The following is a 17,259-nucleotide window of genomic DNA, read 5'->3' on the forward strand; positions in this document are numbered from 1 at the left end:
TAACTGAAGATTCTATTTCATATTTAACCATTTTCCTAATACAGGTTATTCATCATATGAAGCTTCATTAACTGTATTTTTATTTGCATTCAGTTGAAGATAAATTACAGGATCTTATTTTAAACAGGAATATGTATTCTTTAAAAGAGTTTTGTCTGATAGATGTTATCTACTTTTATGTTAATCCTTAATATATTTTAGAAAGGGAATTCTATTGTGTGTTGTGTTTTACCATTATAAATTATAACAGTACCTTCACTTCATAGATTTTTTTTTTTTTTTTTTTTTTTTTTTTTTTTTTTAATTTTTGAAAGGAATAAAGGTTAAATTCATAGCTGGAAGTGACAGGAAATAGCATTATTGTGTGGATTCAGAGACACAAGAACTTAGCGCTTTTAACTTCTGAAAGATGTGTGGGTACTGAACCTGCTTTTGTTAAAAATCAATGGCAGAATTCCCTTGACATCATTTGATGCAGAAGTTAGCTTTTCATATAAGGCTCTTTTTTCATCTGCTTATTTCAAACTAAGATTCAGACTTGGTTTTGTTATTAAAAAATAAAGTATACATTTCGATAGTCTCTGTTTAAAACACTATATTAGATAAGAGGAAGTTGCATAGGAGACCTAAATTTCAAATGTGAAAAGACCTATTGCTTTTGTGGAGATAGAAAGGCCTCTTTCATTGAAACTTGCTCAGCATTTTTTGAAGAAGAGGCTGTCACTCATTTCAAACTTAACACTGAAAAAACCCCATAAACCGGGACATAGAAATTCAGTATTTGAAGTTTTTATTCTTGCCTGCTTAGATGTTTTGCAACGTTACCTTTAATGACAAGTTGTAATCATCCTTTTTTTAATCAAGAAACAAGTAATAACAAAACAACAGTGCAGGAAGCTTTTAGGTAAATTTAACTTTAGATTTGTAGACTGCATTTACAGAGCTTCAGTTGTTTTTTGAACCCCTCACTGCACCTGAAATGTACTGTCAGTAGGTCCTGTTAGCAGTGTCTTAATCTCAGTTTCCCTGTCTCACTGCAGTGTTAATTATGAACCATTATTATACATGGGGTGCTAAAGAGCCTGCGTTCCCTCGCACCAAGCTACCAGACTGAGAAGAAGGGGGGGGAGAAGGACTGGTTAGCCACAGTTTCTGAGAGTCATCCATGCAGAGGCTCTTTGTGCAGGCTTGCAAGGGACTGCCAAGCCTAGCAGACCCAAGATGCTGGTGCTGTATTGTTGGAATTTTTTTTCTTTTTTTCTCTCTGTCTTGTTTGCATTGGTGGGTTCCTCTCTTCCCTGAGCAATTCTGGACTTTTTCATGAGATGTTTTGGTTACACAATTTTTTGCTTTGTCTTTTGTTGTGGTAGCATCTAAACTTGTGAAACAGATTGGGAATTATAAACTGGCAGTGTAAGACTCGAGTTTAACTTCTTAATGTCTCAATGGCTCACTTTAAGTGCCATTACTGTTTCACCTTCCTCAACAAAATTAAAGTTCTGTTAGCTGTCTGGCATCAAGCTTGTTACGGTGCCAGCTATTTTGCCAGACTGTAGAGCCAAGATGCATGAAAATATCAACCATCTTAGGCTCATTAGTTTTTGGCTTTCTTGGCCTTTCTGTAATGACTGCAGTGCTGCATAAGCTAAATGCTATTTTATTTATTTACTCCTATTAGTTCCAGTGGAAACCACAGCCAACTTTAATGTAAACAGTTCAGCTGTTGAAAGAATGTTCTCCTATTGATTTGTTAATTTAAGTTATTTACAAGGAAAGCTGCCTGCCAAAGTCTGCTTACATGTAATAAGTTCAGAAAATGATACAATGTGGATATTTTGTTCTTTTCTTCTTTGTACCCTCTCTCTTTTTAGGCATGAGAAGATATTTGTTGTTTTGGATATGTTTTGATTAGGCTTGTAAAGCTGCCGTGAACGTTCCAGGTTAAAAAAAAAAAATCCCCAAACTAACTTGTTTGTCTTTTACTTATGATTTAATTGGTCAGGCAGAAAGGTTATTTGCCTTGGGAAATGGACACGTGAGAACACTGCACAACTTAAAAGCCTTTAATAAGGTTCAGGCTGCCTTTATCCGCATTTTTGAAATATATTGATTTTTGTCTGTATATCTTCAGGATAAAAATATGCAAGAGATCACTCATTAAGGATAGCATACTCTTTTGCATTCATATGCATGCTGTACTAAAGAATGTACTCATTTTACTCGGTAACGTGTTGCTTCCTATTGTAGTATCAAAGTCTAAAGGAAATGTCCAAATTAATTTGAAATTCTTCTAATATAATTGGTTGTCACTATAGTGTTATAAACTTCTGCATAAAAGCCACTTCACCCATAATTGGTAATTCTCTAGATAATATGTCTTCAATATATGCTGCTACTATTATAGATGAGGATAAAATCTCTTGTACTATTTACTTAGTGTTGAAAACCACTGTGAAAAATACAGTAATGCCAAATAGAAGAGAGGTTTGGAATGATATATAAGCTACCAGACACTTGGAAGGAAAGACGCTTTTCTTCATTAATTTTATATATTTTTACAAACACACATTTTCTAAGGAGAAATTTATTTATTTGTTTATTTGCCTAATTTTTGGAGGACTGCACTAACTGATGTAATTATCCAAAAGATAGGAAGATTTTCCTTAATGAGAACTCAGAGCTTGTCATGAACTAAGTGACTTGCTTCTGTCCCTTCTGCAGAGTTGCCTTTTTAGTCCAGTTTTAGTCTTCAATCTAGGAAGAATAAGATCTTGTAATCTTTGTAAGCAGGGCTTTTCAAATGTATTGCTACAGTTGTTCAAATCCAGACCAGTTGAACTTTGACTGAAAATCATTACAAGCTGATCGTTGTTTGGTGCTGAAGAAGAAATGAGTTGGTGATGTAAATCCCATTTCTAGTAGCTGGCTGTCAACAGCTGAAAAGTCTGAGCTGAAAATCAGAAGTAGCACAGCAGCTTCTTTAAAGACATATTGTGGACACTTTCTATGATTTTGCTTTTGCTTTTTGAGATAGATTTGTTGCTTTTTACTTTTTTTCCCCCCAGTAAGAGATCAGGACATAATCCCTGAAATATATCGGGTTGTTCTGAAAGTAAATGTTAAAATGGAACCACATATAGTCTGTACTCTTGTTTTCAACACTTACCTTGCTGAGCTTTATTTTCTCCTGCTGAGTGTAGGAGCTGGATAATTGTCTCTTGCTTCTTTTTTTAAAGTGATTTGTGCAAGTAAACCACACTCAGGACAAATGGGTCAAACATGAGGTTCTGTGGTGGAGAGCTAAACAATGAGTATCAGGTGCCTGGGGATCAGCATAAATACAGGACACCTGTAGAGTGAAATTTGTGGTTTTTGTGGATTTTGTGATTTTCTGAACTAAAAAGCGTATCTTCATGCTGTAGTAACTTTTGATATTGGACAGCTTTTTTATTGCTGTGACTTCGTCCCCTGCCCATTATGTGATACAACATAACTGTTCATGAAACAGATGTAAACAGGTGTTTCCTTTTGAACTTTGTCTCTGCTGGTATTCCTTGATGCCTCTGTGAATCAGCTACCTTCTTCTTTGTTCAGGTTTTCTGAAGTCCAGTGCTCTGGGCAGCAGCCCAGGATTGTTTCAAACTTACAAGAATGCAAAGTTTTCAAATTGATTGACTCTGATGGAAAATTGAGGTTTTGCACAGGAGGCCATAGTGCTGAGAGTAGAGTGGAAAACAGAAAGAAGGGCAAGGGATGTATCTTCTCTCCATACCACGTAGGAGTAGGAGAACTGCTGAGAGTTGGTGCCAAGGAATCTGAGTGCCAGGAAATAGTTCCGTGATCTCCTAGCTGCTCACTAGTAGCGCATGCCTTGCTGAGAGGCATGGAGATGACTCAGTCTCCCTGTCTGCCTTCTGAACCTCTTTCTGTACCTCTTCTCTGAAGTATCTCTGACCCCATCCCATTGCCTTCTCCCATTGCTGCACCACTTGACCCTGTTAGTTCCAGTGGGATACTAGGTCGGTTCAAAGGCAATTTTTTTTCTAAAAATACAGCATTGCTTTTTGAATGCCTCTGTTGTATATCATGCCTCTTTATACTGTGACCAAGTTTGCTGTGTTGATAGTACCTTGGGGCAAGAAGAACAGAAGCTATGTTTTATCAAATGTATCACTACCAGGAAAGTGCCCTGGAAATGAACTTGTTGAATACAATGGTAACCTCTATTTAATTGGTCAATTTTATGGCCTTTTTGGTTTGGAAATTTGTGATACTGCCTTAAATGTCCTCTGGTACAGAATGCTAAACTTAATCTGGTATAGTTTAATGAATTTAATATTTAGTACTGTGGTGGCTTTTCCTGGAACTAGATAGAAAAGTTTTGGAACCTGTAACAGAACACTTTGCAGGTTTAAATGGTAAAAGGAGCAATATATATAGGTTGAAAGAGATAACATTGGTTTAAATTAGATTTTAGGAATAAATTCTTTGATATAAGGGTAGTGAGGTACTGGGACAGTTGTCCTGGAAGAGCTGCAGGTGACCCCTCTCTGGAAGTGTTCAAGCCAGAACAGGGCTTTGAGCAACCTGATCTACTGGAAACTGTCCCTAACTGTGTCAGGGGAGTTGGAATGAGATGGTCTTGAAAATCTCTTCCAACTCAGGCCATTCTACTGTTGATCCATTGATACTGTTGATCTAAATGAGTGTTTCTAGGAGAATGCTTTTTATTTTGGCTGAGACTCCGGAGCACTAAAAGGAGGAAGCTGGTACTGATATGGAATTATATGAAGTCCGAACATTCAAACTCAGGGCCTGTAGCTCTTTAGAACAGTTCACATTTGATGTGCATTGGAAAATGATCTGCAAAATGGAGAGACACCAAATGACTCGGTAGCTTTCTCATGATACCATGAGAGCTGTGATAGAACTTTTCATATGAATTAGAACAAGTATTCTATGTTTCAGTTGAGTTACTTTTTTTCTGTGTTCTGTTGCTTAAGTTGCTGTCCTTAATTGTGATGAAAAGGTTACAGAAGATTTTGTGCAGGATAACTAAATTTTCTTTAAATAGTTAGGTTTTTACACCTGAAGGCAATTTGTTTACCAAGTAGCCTATTCATATTGTTGGGTAACATGGAAACAAGTTTTTTTCTATTGTGTCTGATCTTTTCTTTGAACAGAAAATTTTCACTTTGATTTGTATTGGATACTTTTCCTGTGCATACACATTTAAATGTATGTTTTAACTCAGGAAACTAAGATATGTTCCATTAAATTAACTGGCTGCATCATCAAAAAACTAAAACAACAAAACTAAACAAAACCCATACACCTGTTTCATTCATTTATAGCTTCTTGTACGAAGCAAAACTTCAGCAATATGCCTTTTTTTTCCTTCTTCCTTTTTTCTTTGTCAGGAAGTTGGTGTTATACAGATTACCTAGTGGAAAAGGAATTGCTCTATTATTGTTCTTGTTACTCCCTCCATCTGTGTTTCTGATACTGTATTTTTTGTGGCTATTGACTCCTAATGAAGTTTGTAAGGATTTAATTTTACATTTTTATGCCTCATGACCACCGAGTTTTTAAGTCTTTTGTAAGAGGGGGGAGGAAGAAATGGGAGCTGGAACATGGAAAGTCAGAGTAATTTCCAATGCCTGAATTTTCTCAGGGAAACCTCTTTAAAACTAAGGCTTGAAATTTTGCTTGAGTAAAGAATGTCCAAAATAAGCCTAGAAGAAACCTAGACAGAGAAATGAATCCAGGTATTTTTGGTCTGGCTTCTCCAGCACTAAGAGTGCACACCAGAAGTTTGTGTAGTGCATAATAATGTGCCATGTTTAATTATTTCATCCTTTCTTGGTAACACTTTACAACTGATCTTAATTTTTGAGGCCTGCCAGGCATTAAGCTGCTGTTTTCACAGATTATTTCTTGAAAATTTGTACTACTGTATGTTATGTCATAATAACTGTACATGCTGGGTTTTTTTTTTCTGAATGTTGGGTTAGGATTGTTTCTTCCTAAATGCATAACTTTATATTTGTCTATGTTTAACTTAAACCACTCTTTCTTTTATGTTCTTTCTATAGCTGGTTAAGGTGGAGAACGCAAAATGTCATCTTTAATCAATTTTTAGTTGGTGTTTGTCTTTTTATATTAAAGTAGCAAAAATACCATTAGTTCTCAAATTTTTTAAAATAAATGGACTTCTGCTTTTAAACTTCCCACACACAGAGCTTTGTAAAATTCCTGAATGTTGTTTTAATGCATGGGTGTAATGGACTTGTGTCAGTATAAAACATATATTAAAGCATTATCATAAAACATACATATGGTAACTTTGTGGCTTTTCTTCAGATTTCTCAGGTGGGTTTTGACCTTGAAACCCTTAGTGTTTTGACAAAAACAGTAGAGAGAAAATGAATTTACTTGAAGCAGCCATTTCTGTATTGGCAGGCATGTTTTTTGAAAGTACAGTCTGGGGCCTGACCTTGGCAGTATGTGTTGGAACATGAATACGTTGCTACAAGTGTTAGTAGTTAAAAAACATCAGCTTATTCCTTATTTTAATATGGGAAGCATTGTTTCTACAACATGTGCTTGGCACACTCAACTTCTGTATGTTTCCATACAAATGTCTATGAGTGCTGAGCATAAAATTGTAACTTTTCTAGTTTTTGCTTACTTTGGGTTTAAATCCTTGAATTGCCTAGCCTTAGTTTTCTGAGTATGGGTGTGTAAGTACACTCATTTGCATTCACAGAATGATGCTTGTTCTCAGAAGAAGCTTTTGGACTTGTAGCGAGGTAAAATTTAGTTCTGAAGCAAGTGAGGACATATTTACAGTAAAGTAATACAGACACTTGGAAAGATTTTCAGAATTAGCTCACTATTTTCCAGACTACTGCGTATTTACTTTTAGAGTATCTCTGCCCAGAAACTAGTAATCACATTAAACCTGACACCACAGTTCACTGTCCAGATTCAGTTCTGCTGGGAAGGTAGACGTAATGTTATTCTGAACATCATTCATTTAGATAAAAAATGGAAAGAAAGCTATGAAGTCAATACAAAGCTGTCTTTTTCATATGGAGCACTCTTGGAAGATAAGGAATGATTATTTTCTTCTTTTAGTCATGCCATTGTGATAGGTTACTTTGTCATAAGTTTTTAGACTTAGAAATGCTGTGTTGAAAAACAGGTAAGAATCCACTGGGTAGCTTTGAGCTGTACTGAAATTGCATACAGATGAATAATACAACAAAAATTATCCTCTTTCAAGTCCTCATCCCCACCCACAAACTTTTCCTTAATATTCTGGACACTACTGCTCCTGCCTAGAGTTGATTGCTACTTTGATTTCCAGAAATGAGAGAAAGCTGATGTTCAGCGTTAAAAGAAGTTCCTGGTGCTGCTCCTTCTCTTCTATAACAGCAGCTGTGTATGCAGGGCAAGACTAAAACAGCATCCCTAAACAAAAAAAAAGAAAAAAAGAAAAAAAAAAGCCTTTTCTGCCTAGGGGGCCTTTCTCAGAGCAAAGGCAGCTTTTGCGGTGGTGGAACAGAACTTGATTTGTTCTGCAGTGCTTCCTGTCCCACAGATACAGACTGATAATGTTGGTTTCATGTAGGAATAAGGTTGGGGTTTTTTTGTGTCACAAATAACTGTTAGGTTCCAAAGCAAAATTACAGGAATAAGTCTTGTGCCCTCAGGATAGGGTTGTAAAAGTATGTATTCAGCATAATTAGGTACCTAATTGGGTGCTTAAAGTTAAGTGATGTATATGCATATGTAAGTAATTAAATTATATTGGGAAATTCTTTATTTGTCATAGACTGTGCTCTGCTCCCTACAGATCAAATTATAGACAGAATTTATTTTGCAACTAGTTGAAAATATTTACTTTCCAAGTAATTTCCTTCCATTTGTTTGGGTTTGTTGTTTGGTTTTTTTTTTCTGTGAGATTAAGAAAGCTTAAAAAACTACCTGTGAAAAATCAAAACCAGTGTGGAAAATACAAAAAGCATATACCAAAGGGAGACTTGAAAGTAAGTTATATCTACTGAAATTTGTTATAATTAAACACCGTGAGGTCAGAAATCACTGGAAGCTCTTTTTGTGTGCTTATAAGAGGTAATGAACAGTGTAGCTCATTGGATTGGAGTCGCCAGCTAACTGTTTTGGAACAGCTTGCTGTAGTAGATTTTCATGCCTTAATCTCTCTTCAGCAGAAAATTCCACAATGGGGAGAACTTTAACAACTTACCTTGTTAGTGAAACAAGCTGTTTGAGTGAACCAGCTATTGGGCAGAAACCAAGGAATCACACTTTGTACACACACCTGAGTTTCTGTTAAACCTGATGATCAAAAAGAGGATGAACTTTGACTTAACAATCAGAGCACAGGCAACAAACAGCCTCCACAGTATTTGCTGCTGCTAAGTTGTTATCAAAACAGAGACTTCTGTTTAAATTGCTCACGTGTGAGAAAATTTGGGAAAAAGGCAATGAGATTACACTGGAGAACAACCCACTGGACTTGGAAGGGAGGTTGGTTTCGGTTCATTCATGATGCAGGTCCCTTGGATAGCCTACTAAATGGTCAGATTACTGAGTGCATAATTTTAGGCCCAAAGCCTGGCTATTAATACAGCCGAATGTGCCAAATTTATGCAGCATTAGCAACAGGAAAATGCCAGCCCTAGAAGGAAAAACAGTAGGCTACTGGAACAGTATACCAGAAGAGTTATCAAAATAATTTCCAGTTTGTCATTAGGCTGATTTATTGTCTGTGGTCCTTTTAGTCTCAATATTTTAAATTAGTTTTTCTGCTGCTGATTTTGATAAGTACCAATTCCTTGTCTTGCATTAACATTCCCCCCACATCCTCATTTTGTATTTGGACTGGTGTTGGGTAACCTTTAACTGTCTACCCTGTGGAGAAGAGAATAGCCTCTGTGCCTCAGTAGCTGGGGCTAGAAGTACAGGTTTTAAATTAGCACAGCCTATCAACTGATAAAGAGGAGCTTATCACTTGTTACTGCCTTTTTCCAATGCTGCCATTTACTGTTAAATACTAATATTTTAATGGGGAGCAGTTGCGCTGGCTTGGATCACTGCAACATTACTTAGTCCACCTGTCTGGGTGTGTGCTCTTGTGAACAAGCAAATTCATTCTCAGTCAGGCATATCGTGAATTTAATCTGAACCTATCTTCAGAATTCACTTCTTTGAATCACATCTGCTGTAGTGATTCATTGCTTACTATCTCTCCTGTGTCAATGTATGAGCTGTTAACAGTAAAGATTACAAGGAGGGTGCAGGTAAAATTGTGCTCCAAGTCCCTATAACTGTTGAAAATACTGACTTTGTATTTTTTAAGCTTAGAGAGATTTGTTTGCAGAGATGGTGTGATTTTAATTGGTGAATACAGGTAGTAGTTTACTGTTCAGAAAATTCATTTTTCTGAGTAGTTGCATAACATGTGCAAGGAACTACAGTGACATCTGCACGTGCATGTGCATGTGAATGTGTGTTTTTCTAAAGTTACAATTCAATTTCTCTGTGAATAACTTCAGACTTACTTCTTTGCTTCTGTTTATTCTTGATCATTCAGCACATCAGTTTCATACTAAGCATAAGTTAATTTCTTTAGATACTGTTCTTCAGCTAGTCATTTCAGCAGCTTCAGGCACCAAAGAAGTTAAAATAATTTTTATTTTCTTTTTTTCTGACTGAGATTAGATGTTCCTGATAAGGATTTTTCTGTTTTCATTCTACATGTATGCTACATATTTCAGCATAGTTGGAATTATAAGAAATAAAAATACAGCATGTCTGGCGTTTCATGTGTTTATACTTCTAAAATATTATATTCTAATCAATCATTATAAATATTATATAAATTGTAAATATTGTATGTTCTATTATAGTTCATAAAATTGTTGAAACTAACTTGTTAGGAAAGCTAAATTTTAGCTTTTTATTTTAATAGAAAATTTTATTTTATTAGCTTTTATTAGACAATAAGCTCTATTAGACAATAAAGCTTATTGTCAAATAAGGTATGGATACTAGTAAGCTGCTCATTTTGAAGATGACAAAAGAATTTTTAGAGTGCTTTAACCCTAACCAAACCACAGGAAGGATCTGAACACTGTTCTCAGAATGCTGTTTCAATGAAAGCCTTGCTTCTTTACTTTTAGAAGTGCAAGGAGTTTCAGGCATAAAATACAATGTGGTTAGGGGAAGTTCTTAGGGACTGCAATATGTGTTTGTGCAATGTATTTATATCCTCTTTCACAAACTGCTGATTCCTTTTATTTTCTCTCACTCCCTTTTGCCATATAGCCGTCCTCAGAAGGTGTGTTTGTGTCCATTCCTGCCCGTACATCCGCTAAAGGTCTCCACTTGCTTGTATATAATTCAGCATCCAGCAGAGGTGAGTAAAGCGGTGGTAACTGTGGGACTTTAGCTAGAATCCTAGTGCAGCAAATGGTAGGCAGGAGGAAACAGCTGTGCTGTCAACATCATTGTCATGCTTCGACCCCAGCCATCAGCTGAGTACCACTCAGTACCACAGTACTTTCCCCTCTGGTGGATGGGTTGGGGACGAGAATCAGAGGGAGAAAAGATAAAACTTTCTCTGAGCGAGATAAGAACAATTTAATAAATTAAACAAAGTGAAATATAGTAGTACTAACAATATTACTAATATTAATACTAATACTAGCACATGATGCACAATACAGTGCTCACCACCCGCTGACTGATGCCAGCCCATCCCTGAGCAGCAGTTGGCAGCTCCTGACCATCCCTGGTTTAAATACTGGGCACAATATTTATGGTGTGAAATATCCATGTTTAGCCAGTTTGACTCATCTGACCTGGACATGCTCCCTCAGGATTTCTTGTGTAGCTCCTCACTGGCAGAGTGTGAGACACTTGAGAAGTCCTTGGTTTAGAGTAAACACTACGTGACACACTGATGTTTTTGTTGTTGCTATCAGCATTATTCTCATCCTGGATCCAAAACACAGCTTTGTATCAGGGAAAAAAAGTAATTCTATCCGAGCCAAACTCAGGGCAATCATAAAATTATTTTTCCTTTTAAACTTCATGACTGAATTCCAGTTCATCTGAGTTGCTATATTGTTTGTTCAGTTTTTCTGAATTACTGTATCTTCTGAAATCACACCTTATTTCTGCAATTCCATGCATGCAAGACATCTCAACTGTATAGTCCTGCTAGAATTGAAATCTACTTGCCTTTCTACAAATTGAAAGAATTAAATAACATTGTTATTAAATAACATAAAGGCATATGGTGTGATTCATGGGGTATCCTGTGCAAGGTAAGGAGCTAGACTCGATGATCCTCAAGGGTTCCTTCCAAATCAGCGTATTCTGTGATTCTATGATTCTGTCAACACAATGTTTCACAGAAATGCTTGAGTTGATCCATGGAGAAATGTATTTTGATTATAGCAGTCATCTTGTAATGATGTTAGTGTTCTGTTAAAACTATGAATTAAGCTATTCATCTTAGTGTTGACTTTAGCTATTTACCCAATGAAAAACTACAGTTCAGCTTCAGAACAGTATGTTTTAGTTTACTAACAGGATAGCATATATTGATGTTTTTCTCTTTGGTTGACAGTGGCCTATGGAGGTGGATCATAAGGCATTTAGAAATTGTAGCATAGTTACACAGATCTGGGTAGATGGTGGGTCTACAAATTAGACTGTGGAATTCAGAAAACTGTACTCTCATGGTCCAGCTGTTTGCTTGACATTATACAGTTGCTTAATCAACATGCAAAGAGTAATTTCCTGAAGGAACTTAAGCAGAATACAAAAAAATGAAATTTAAGAAAAAGTCTTCTCTCACAGAGAAATAAAACAAAAGCCATGGGGTATTTGGGCCCTAAATGGGAAAACTGACTTTTAATGGACCACTTATAATAGGAATACTCTTCCATGTTACTTGTTATTTCAAAAGTAACTAAATATATGCTTAAGTCAGTTGCTGGGAAAAAGAAGTTTAAAAATATGCCAGAAATATTGAACTGGCATTTTAATTGTGTAGAATTTCCTATTTATGGTAGAGGGTATTAGAAAAAGTTTGCAGATTTTCTGGATTTAATACACCATTCCAGTGTCTGCCTGGAAGGCTATCTACAGTTTTTTTAATTATCCAGCAATCGCAACAGCTGTTACAATGGGATGCAAGTTTTCCATTAGTCTATATTACATAATGATAATTCATACAGTAAGCTATCATTGGAGGACCGCTCTGTGGTAACTATCCAACTATATGAGGGCCCTTGGCTTAGCAGAGATCAGTCCTATTAAATGGTGGGAAGCTAAGAACATCTTACAGTGATCTTCGGAAGTGTTATCTTACATGGTCACAGCTGGTGCTTTTGATTGCTTAACTGCAGAGGCATACATGACAAAAGGTAAGTTCCCTTTGCTCATAGCTGCTCATACTCAGTCTTGAAGACAGATAAGCCTTTTGTATCTGATCCTTCAGTCTGCCATTGCATTACAGACGCACTAACATTCTGTTTCAAAAATATTCCATTAAACTAACCAGGTAGTGAATGTTTTTCCCCTCCTGCACATCAGTCCTAACTGTCATCCCCCATGTGCTTCATTATTGGCTTTGGAAGTATGCAGTGCATTGGAATAAGCCTTCAACTATGGTCAAATGATACTATTGAGACTGGTATTGAGGTAAGATAGTAATGTAGAAAGTCAGGAAAAACATTTCCTGTGCTCTGATTAATGTGACTAATGTCTTCACATTCACACTACCCAGAGGCCAAGCTGCCAGATAGACCTGTACAGGTATCAGGTACTGTGAAAGAGAGAGGAATCACTTATTGTAAATAGCACTGGATCACAAGTGAGAAATCCTACTATCAAACGTCTTTTTTGCATAATAGGCACATGAATTATTTAGATTTTTATTTGTGAAGGACTCCAAAGATAATTGAGCATTCCATGACAAGGTGTAAATACTTGTTTTCAGATCAGTGTTATTGTACCAATGCTCATCATGAGAACAATTTAAAAACTAAATATATAGAAACCCAGCAGCAGGACTAGTGCAGAGGTGATGGAGTAATTTGCTCAGTCTGGTTTATTTTTCTTCTTTGCATAGAGATATATATATATAAAAGTAAATAAAATAATTTGTCGTTTTTCCTTTTTCTTGCTTACTGTTATGATCCATAGGTCAGTGGCATAGCTAGGTGTAAAAAGCCTTTTTTGTCTTACCTTTGCCTTTGATCATTCTTGAAATGACTGCTAGTAGGATGTAGGCCATTATGTACTTTTCAAAACCTGACCGATGGGTGTAACTCAGGACAAAACCCCAAGGCATAGCAGAGGGTATTGGTTTAAGTTGTTCTTGTTCCCTGCCTTCTTCCTTTCTGTAAGAATTTTCCATATTAACCATCTGGGAAGAAAATTTAGACTGTGTGTATTTAATGATTTTGTATATTGATTTAATGCTAGTAATTAGCTTTAAGTGGCTCATTATAGTGCCTCTTCTGTATAAGTATTTCTTAATGAACAGTAAGAATCAAGTGTGTGGGGGAAATTCTTTCTGCTTGTCATAAAAATTCATAAGCAAACATGAAGGAAATATATACCCACTGGCTTTAACAAATATTTGTATTAGTTTGAACTGTCGTTTCACTGTAGATGGATAAAGCTCTCATAACCAAAATTACCACAAATTCCCAGAAAACAAAAAAACAATGAAAAAAATTGGATTGAGTCTGGCAGGAATGGTGTTAGCTTTTCCCACTGCAGCTCTCAGAGAGCTGTGCCACCAGTGTTTGGACTACTGCTGAGCAGTGCTCACACAGCATCAGGGCTGTGCCTCCAAAACTGCCTTCAAAGGCCAGTACCCTGGGGGTGGCCAAGACATTGGAGGGCACATAGTGAAGCTTTTTCCTGGTCTTAAAATTAAGAGTCAAACACAGTTAGAAAGGGAAAAAGGATTTTACCTTGGTATTTATTTTAAGGCTCCTTCGGTGCACACATCCAGGTTGAATGCACCAAAATGCACACCACAATACACCCCCAAAAGATCTGGTATAACATTATAGGTCTTACTAATTAGCATATCTATCAAACATTCCCCAATGAGAGGCTTGAATGAGCCCCCCTCCCTATGGAGCCTTCCCCTGGATGGTTCTATCTTAGTTTACAGAATGAGTTCTGGAGAGGACCTTGGGGTCTGGGGCACACTGATCCCTAGCTACGAAGCTTCTAAAATGTTTAGTCTCTTAGCTTGACAAACAAGTCCAAGAATGTAGGCAAAAAGCACTAAGAATACAGAAGTTGTAAAAAAGTATAATGGGTATAAAAGAAAAGGCAAAAATCTTCATGGCATCAATAGCCGGAGCAGCTAAGCCTGGCTGACCAGAGGGATATTCCATGCCATATGACAACACAGTAAGAGCTGGGGAGTTGGGTGAGGAATGGCATCCCTCACTGAGGCTTGTGTATGAACTGCTACATGTGCTGAGGCCCTGCTTCCCAGGAAGTGGCTGCAATTTGCCTGCTGATAGAAAATGAAGACTAAAATATATTTATTCTCCTTTGCTTCTGCCCATGGCCTTTTCAACCCACAAGTTCATTTACATCATATTTCCCCACCCTGTTCTGCTGAGAAGGGAGAATGGTTGGTGGGCACCTGGAGGCCAACCAAGGTCATCCCACCACATAAGTCCTTCTGTCCTGTTTGTATCTATTCAGTGGTCAAATAATGAATAAACAAAGAGCTGCAAATGACTATTAGAACACTGAGAAGAACAAAGGAGAGTAACTGCTCACTTTGAAACCAGTAAATAGAAAACTTCTGGTATGATAATGTTATGTATAGACTAGATAAACACAAAATTTTTAATGAGGAAGATGATAAACAAATGAAACCTTTTTTAATGCTAGTTTGACTTAGCTTTTCTTAAGCTTCTGTTCTGAATGTCTTTCAGCTTTGCATTTTGTGTTGTAGCTTCCTATTTATTTAGCTTCCATTGTTTTTTAGGCTGGAAAATTCCATTTCCTATGTTGCTAAGAGAATGTATTTATTTGATATGAAAAGTAATTCTGAAGTAAGGAGATGACATTGGAAGGAACAGTTGAATAATGTTCTCCTGACTTATGACAACTCTTTTGGTTTTGCTTATCAGAGACAAATAGTTGATTTTCTTCCAGTTCCTTTATTACCACTTCTTACATTCTTATGAAGAAGGGAGGCTTCTGACTACTGAATTGGAATGTTATTTAACTATGATAAAATAAAGACAAATAATATTGTACCACTGTTGATGGCTTATTCTGCTTTGCTGAAGAAACTGCTGACAGTTTGGAGGATATTTCTCCCTCCCATTGCTGGCACTTGGCTCCCAAGGTACTTTGATCTTCATCTGTCCCTAGGAGACATCATGCTGCTGCTGCCATGAAAAATGGTGGTGGATGTAGCAGGACAACTACTCCTTCAACTCAATGATGTTTTATTTAGAGAGGATCAGTAGATAAGGTTCAGAAAAAGTGAAATTAATAAAAGTTTTAGGCAACAGTACTAAGTCTTCACAAAACTATTTTAATAGCACTTTGGTAGCAAGATCAAATATATGATACGAGAGTGCAGGCAGCTGCACGTTGATATTTGTGGAAGCAACATCTGCCCAGAATGAGTTAATCAGAGGGTTCACAAATACTTTGTTGTTGAGATATGGCTCTTAACTCAAAAGGCACACGAAACCCTCCCTCCCTACCCCCGGGTTTCATTAAGTAATCCCATGGATCCCATGGTTTAGGGACTGATGTTTTCATGTTGATTGTCTGAATCATGAGACATTCAGGTTGAGAATATTGTTAAGAATTCATTTCCTTTACTGGATTTAGGGCTTTCATGATCCTTACCTGGTATCTAGTGTCTTGCCTCCTGCTAGATTCAGCTAATAACCTTCCTTTGTTCATCTCATGATAAACAGAGAAACTGAAACTTCCCTTCACTTTTTGGTTGGCTTGCTGTTTTCACCAAGTGCAAGATAAAACTATGCTTCCACTTCCTTGATGGGAAAACAAAACTCAACATCCCACAAACTGAAGCTCAGTTTGTACTAATTCTTGTCTAGACACAAAGTTCATTGCCAGCTGAGCTAAAAGAAGCATAGAAATATATTGCTCTGTTTGAGAAGTGGATGGTTTGCTTCAGCTGTCATTACTTCCTTCTTCCTCCACTTTCTGAAGTTCTGCTTCAACACAACTCTCTTTAATGCTCTTTGAGAATTGAAGAGCCCCTGCTCCCCACCCAGGGATGGTGGTCACCTTTTTCATGGTGGCACAAATATGTATACAGGTGCCTGGTCACCACAGCCTGAATGGCATGAGACTGAGCCTTCGTGGCAGTGTAGGTGTCGTTGTCCAGGTTACTCTGAAATGAAGTGACAGCAGAGTGGAGATGTTTGCATTTCACACTCTCTGTTCTCATACAACCCATGCTGTTATTTTTAGCATCTGTTTGTGGAAATTGAGCCCTACCCTAGTTTTCTACTGATTCTGATACTATTACATTAATGCTAATGCTTTTTTTTTTTTGCCTGCTGTTTATTATTCTGTGGTTTTCTCTGAAGTTTTGTTACTGGTTTTGATACTGATAGCCTAGTTCAAATTTATGCTGATGATCATAGATTAATTGAGACTAAGTTCAATATTTTCAATCAAAATAATACAATTTGAAGCATCAAGATTGGGTATTTTTTTGGAAGATTTTTTGTCCTGTTACCTGGTAAAATTTTTTCTATATCTGTAGTCAACAGAATTTGATAATGAAAACATTAACAATTCATGGAAGCCTTTCTTGATTTTATTCAAAAGTAACTTTTCTTTTTTTACAGGAAAGTCGAGTGTTAAGAACAGTACCTTTACTAGCAGCTTGTCTCCCTCCAGACAAATGTAAAATTTTGGTTGGTCGACGTTTTAATGAAGACAGGTGAGCAGGCTTGCCTGTGCATTTTCTGGTTCTCTGTAAATTATAGGAACATATCTTTCAGTGTCTTTATTAATAGCCAGCAGTGCTCTTAATTTTTATTTCAAGTATGCATGCTCACTTTTGATATAAACTTCTGATTTCCAAAGATAGTCAGAAACACTTGATATTCTTCCTTTATGTTGTAGTCTCAGTTTTGTGCTCTTGGAGTGTTCAGAGGGTTTCTCTTAAACTTAGCT

General features: G+C 36.8%; 1 protein-coding gene across 1 annotated transcript in view; it reads left to right on the forward strand.

The window, feature by feature from the left end:
* The window catches only part of DTWD2 (DTW domain containing 2), a 71,219-nt gene that overhangs the window by 14,843 nt on the left and 39,117 nt on the right, over nucleotides 1-17,259 (forward strand). The window contains exons 2-3 of the mRNA XM_069001162.1: nucleotides 10,357-10,447; nucleotides 16,929-17,023. Coding sequence (XP_068857263.1) covers nucleotides 10,357-10,447; nucleotides 16,929-17,023 — 186 coding nt within the window. The remainder of the gene's footprint in view (nucleotides 1-10,356; nucleotides 10,448-16,928; nucleotides 17,024-17,259) is intronic.

This window comes from Aphelocoma coerulescens (genome assembly GCF_041296385.1).
Source record: "Aphelocoma coerulescens isolate FSJ_1873_10779 chromosome Z unlocalized genomic scaffold, UR_Acoe_1.0 ChrZ, whole genome shotgun sequence".
Taxonomy (NCBI): Eukaryota; Metazoa; Chordata; class Aves; order Passeriformes; family Corvidae; genus Aphelocoma; species Aphelocoma coerulescens.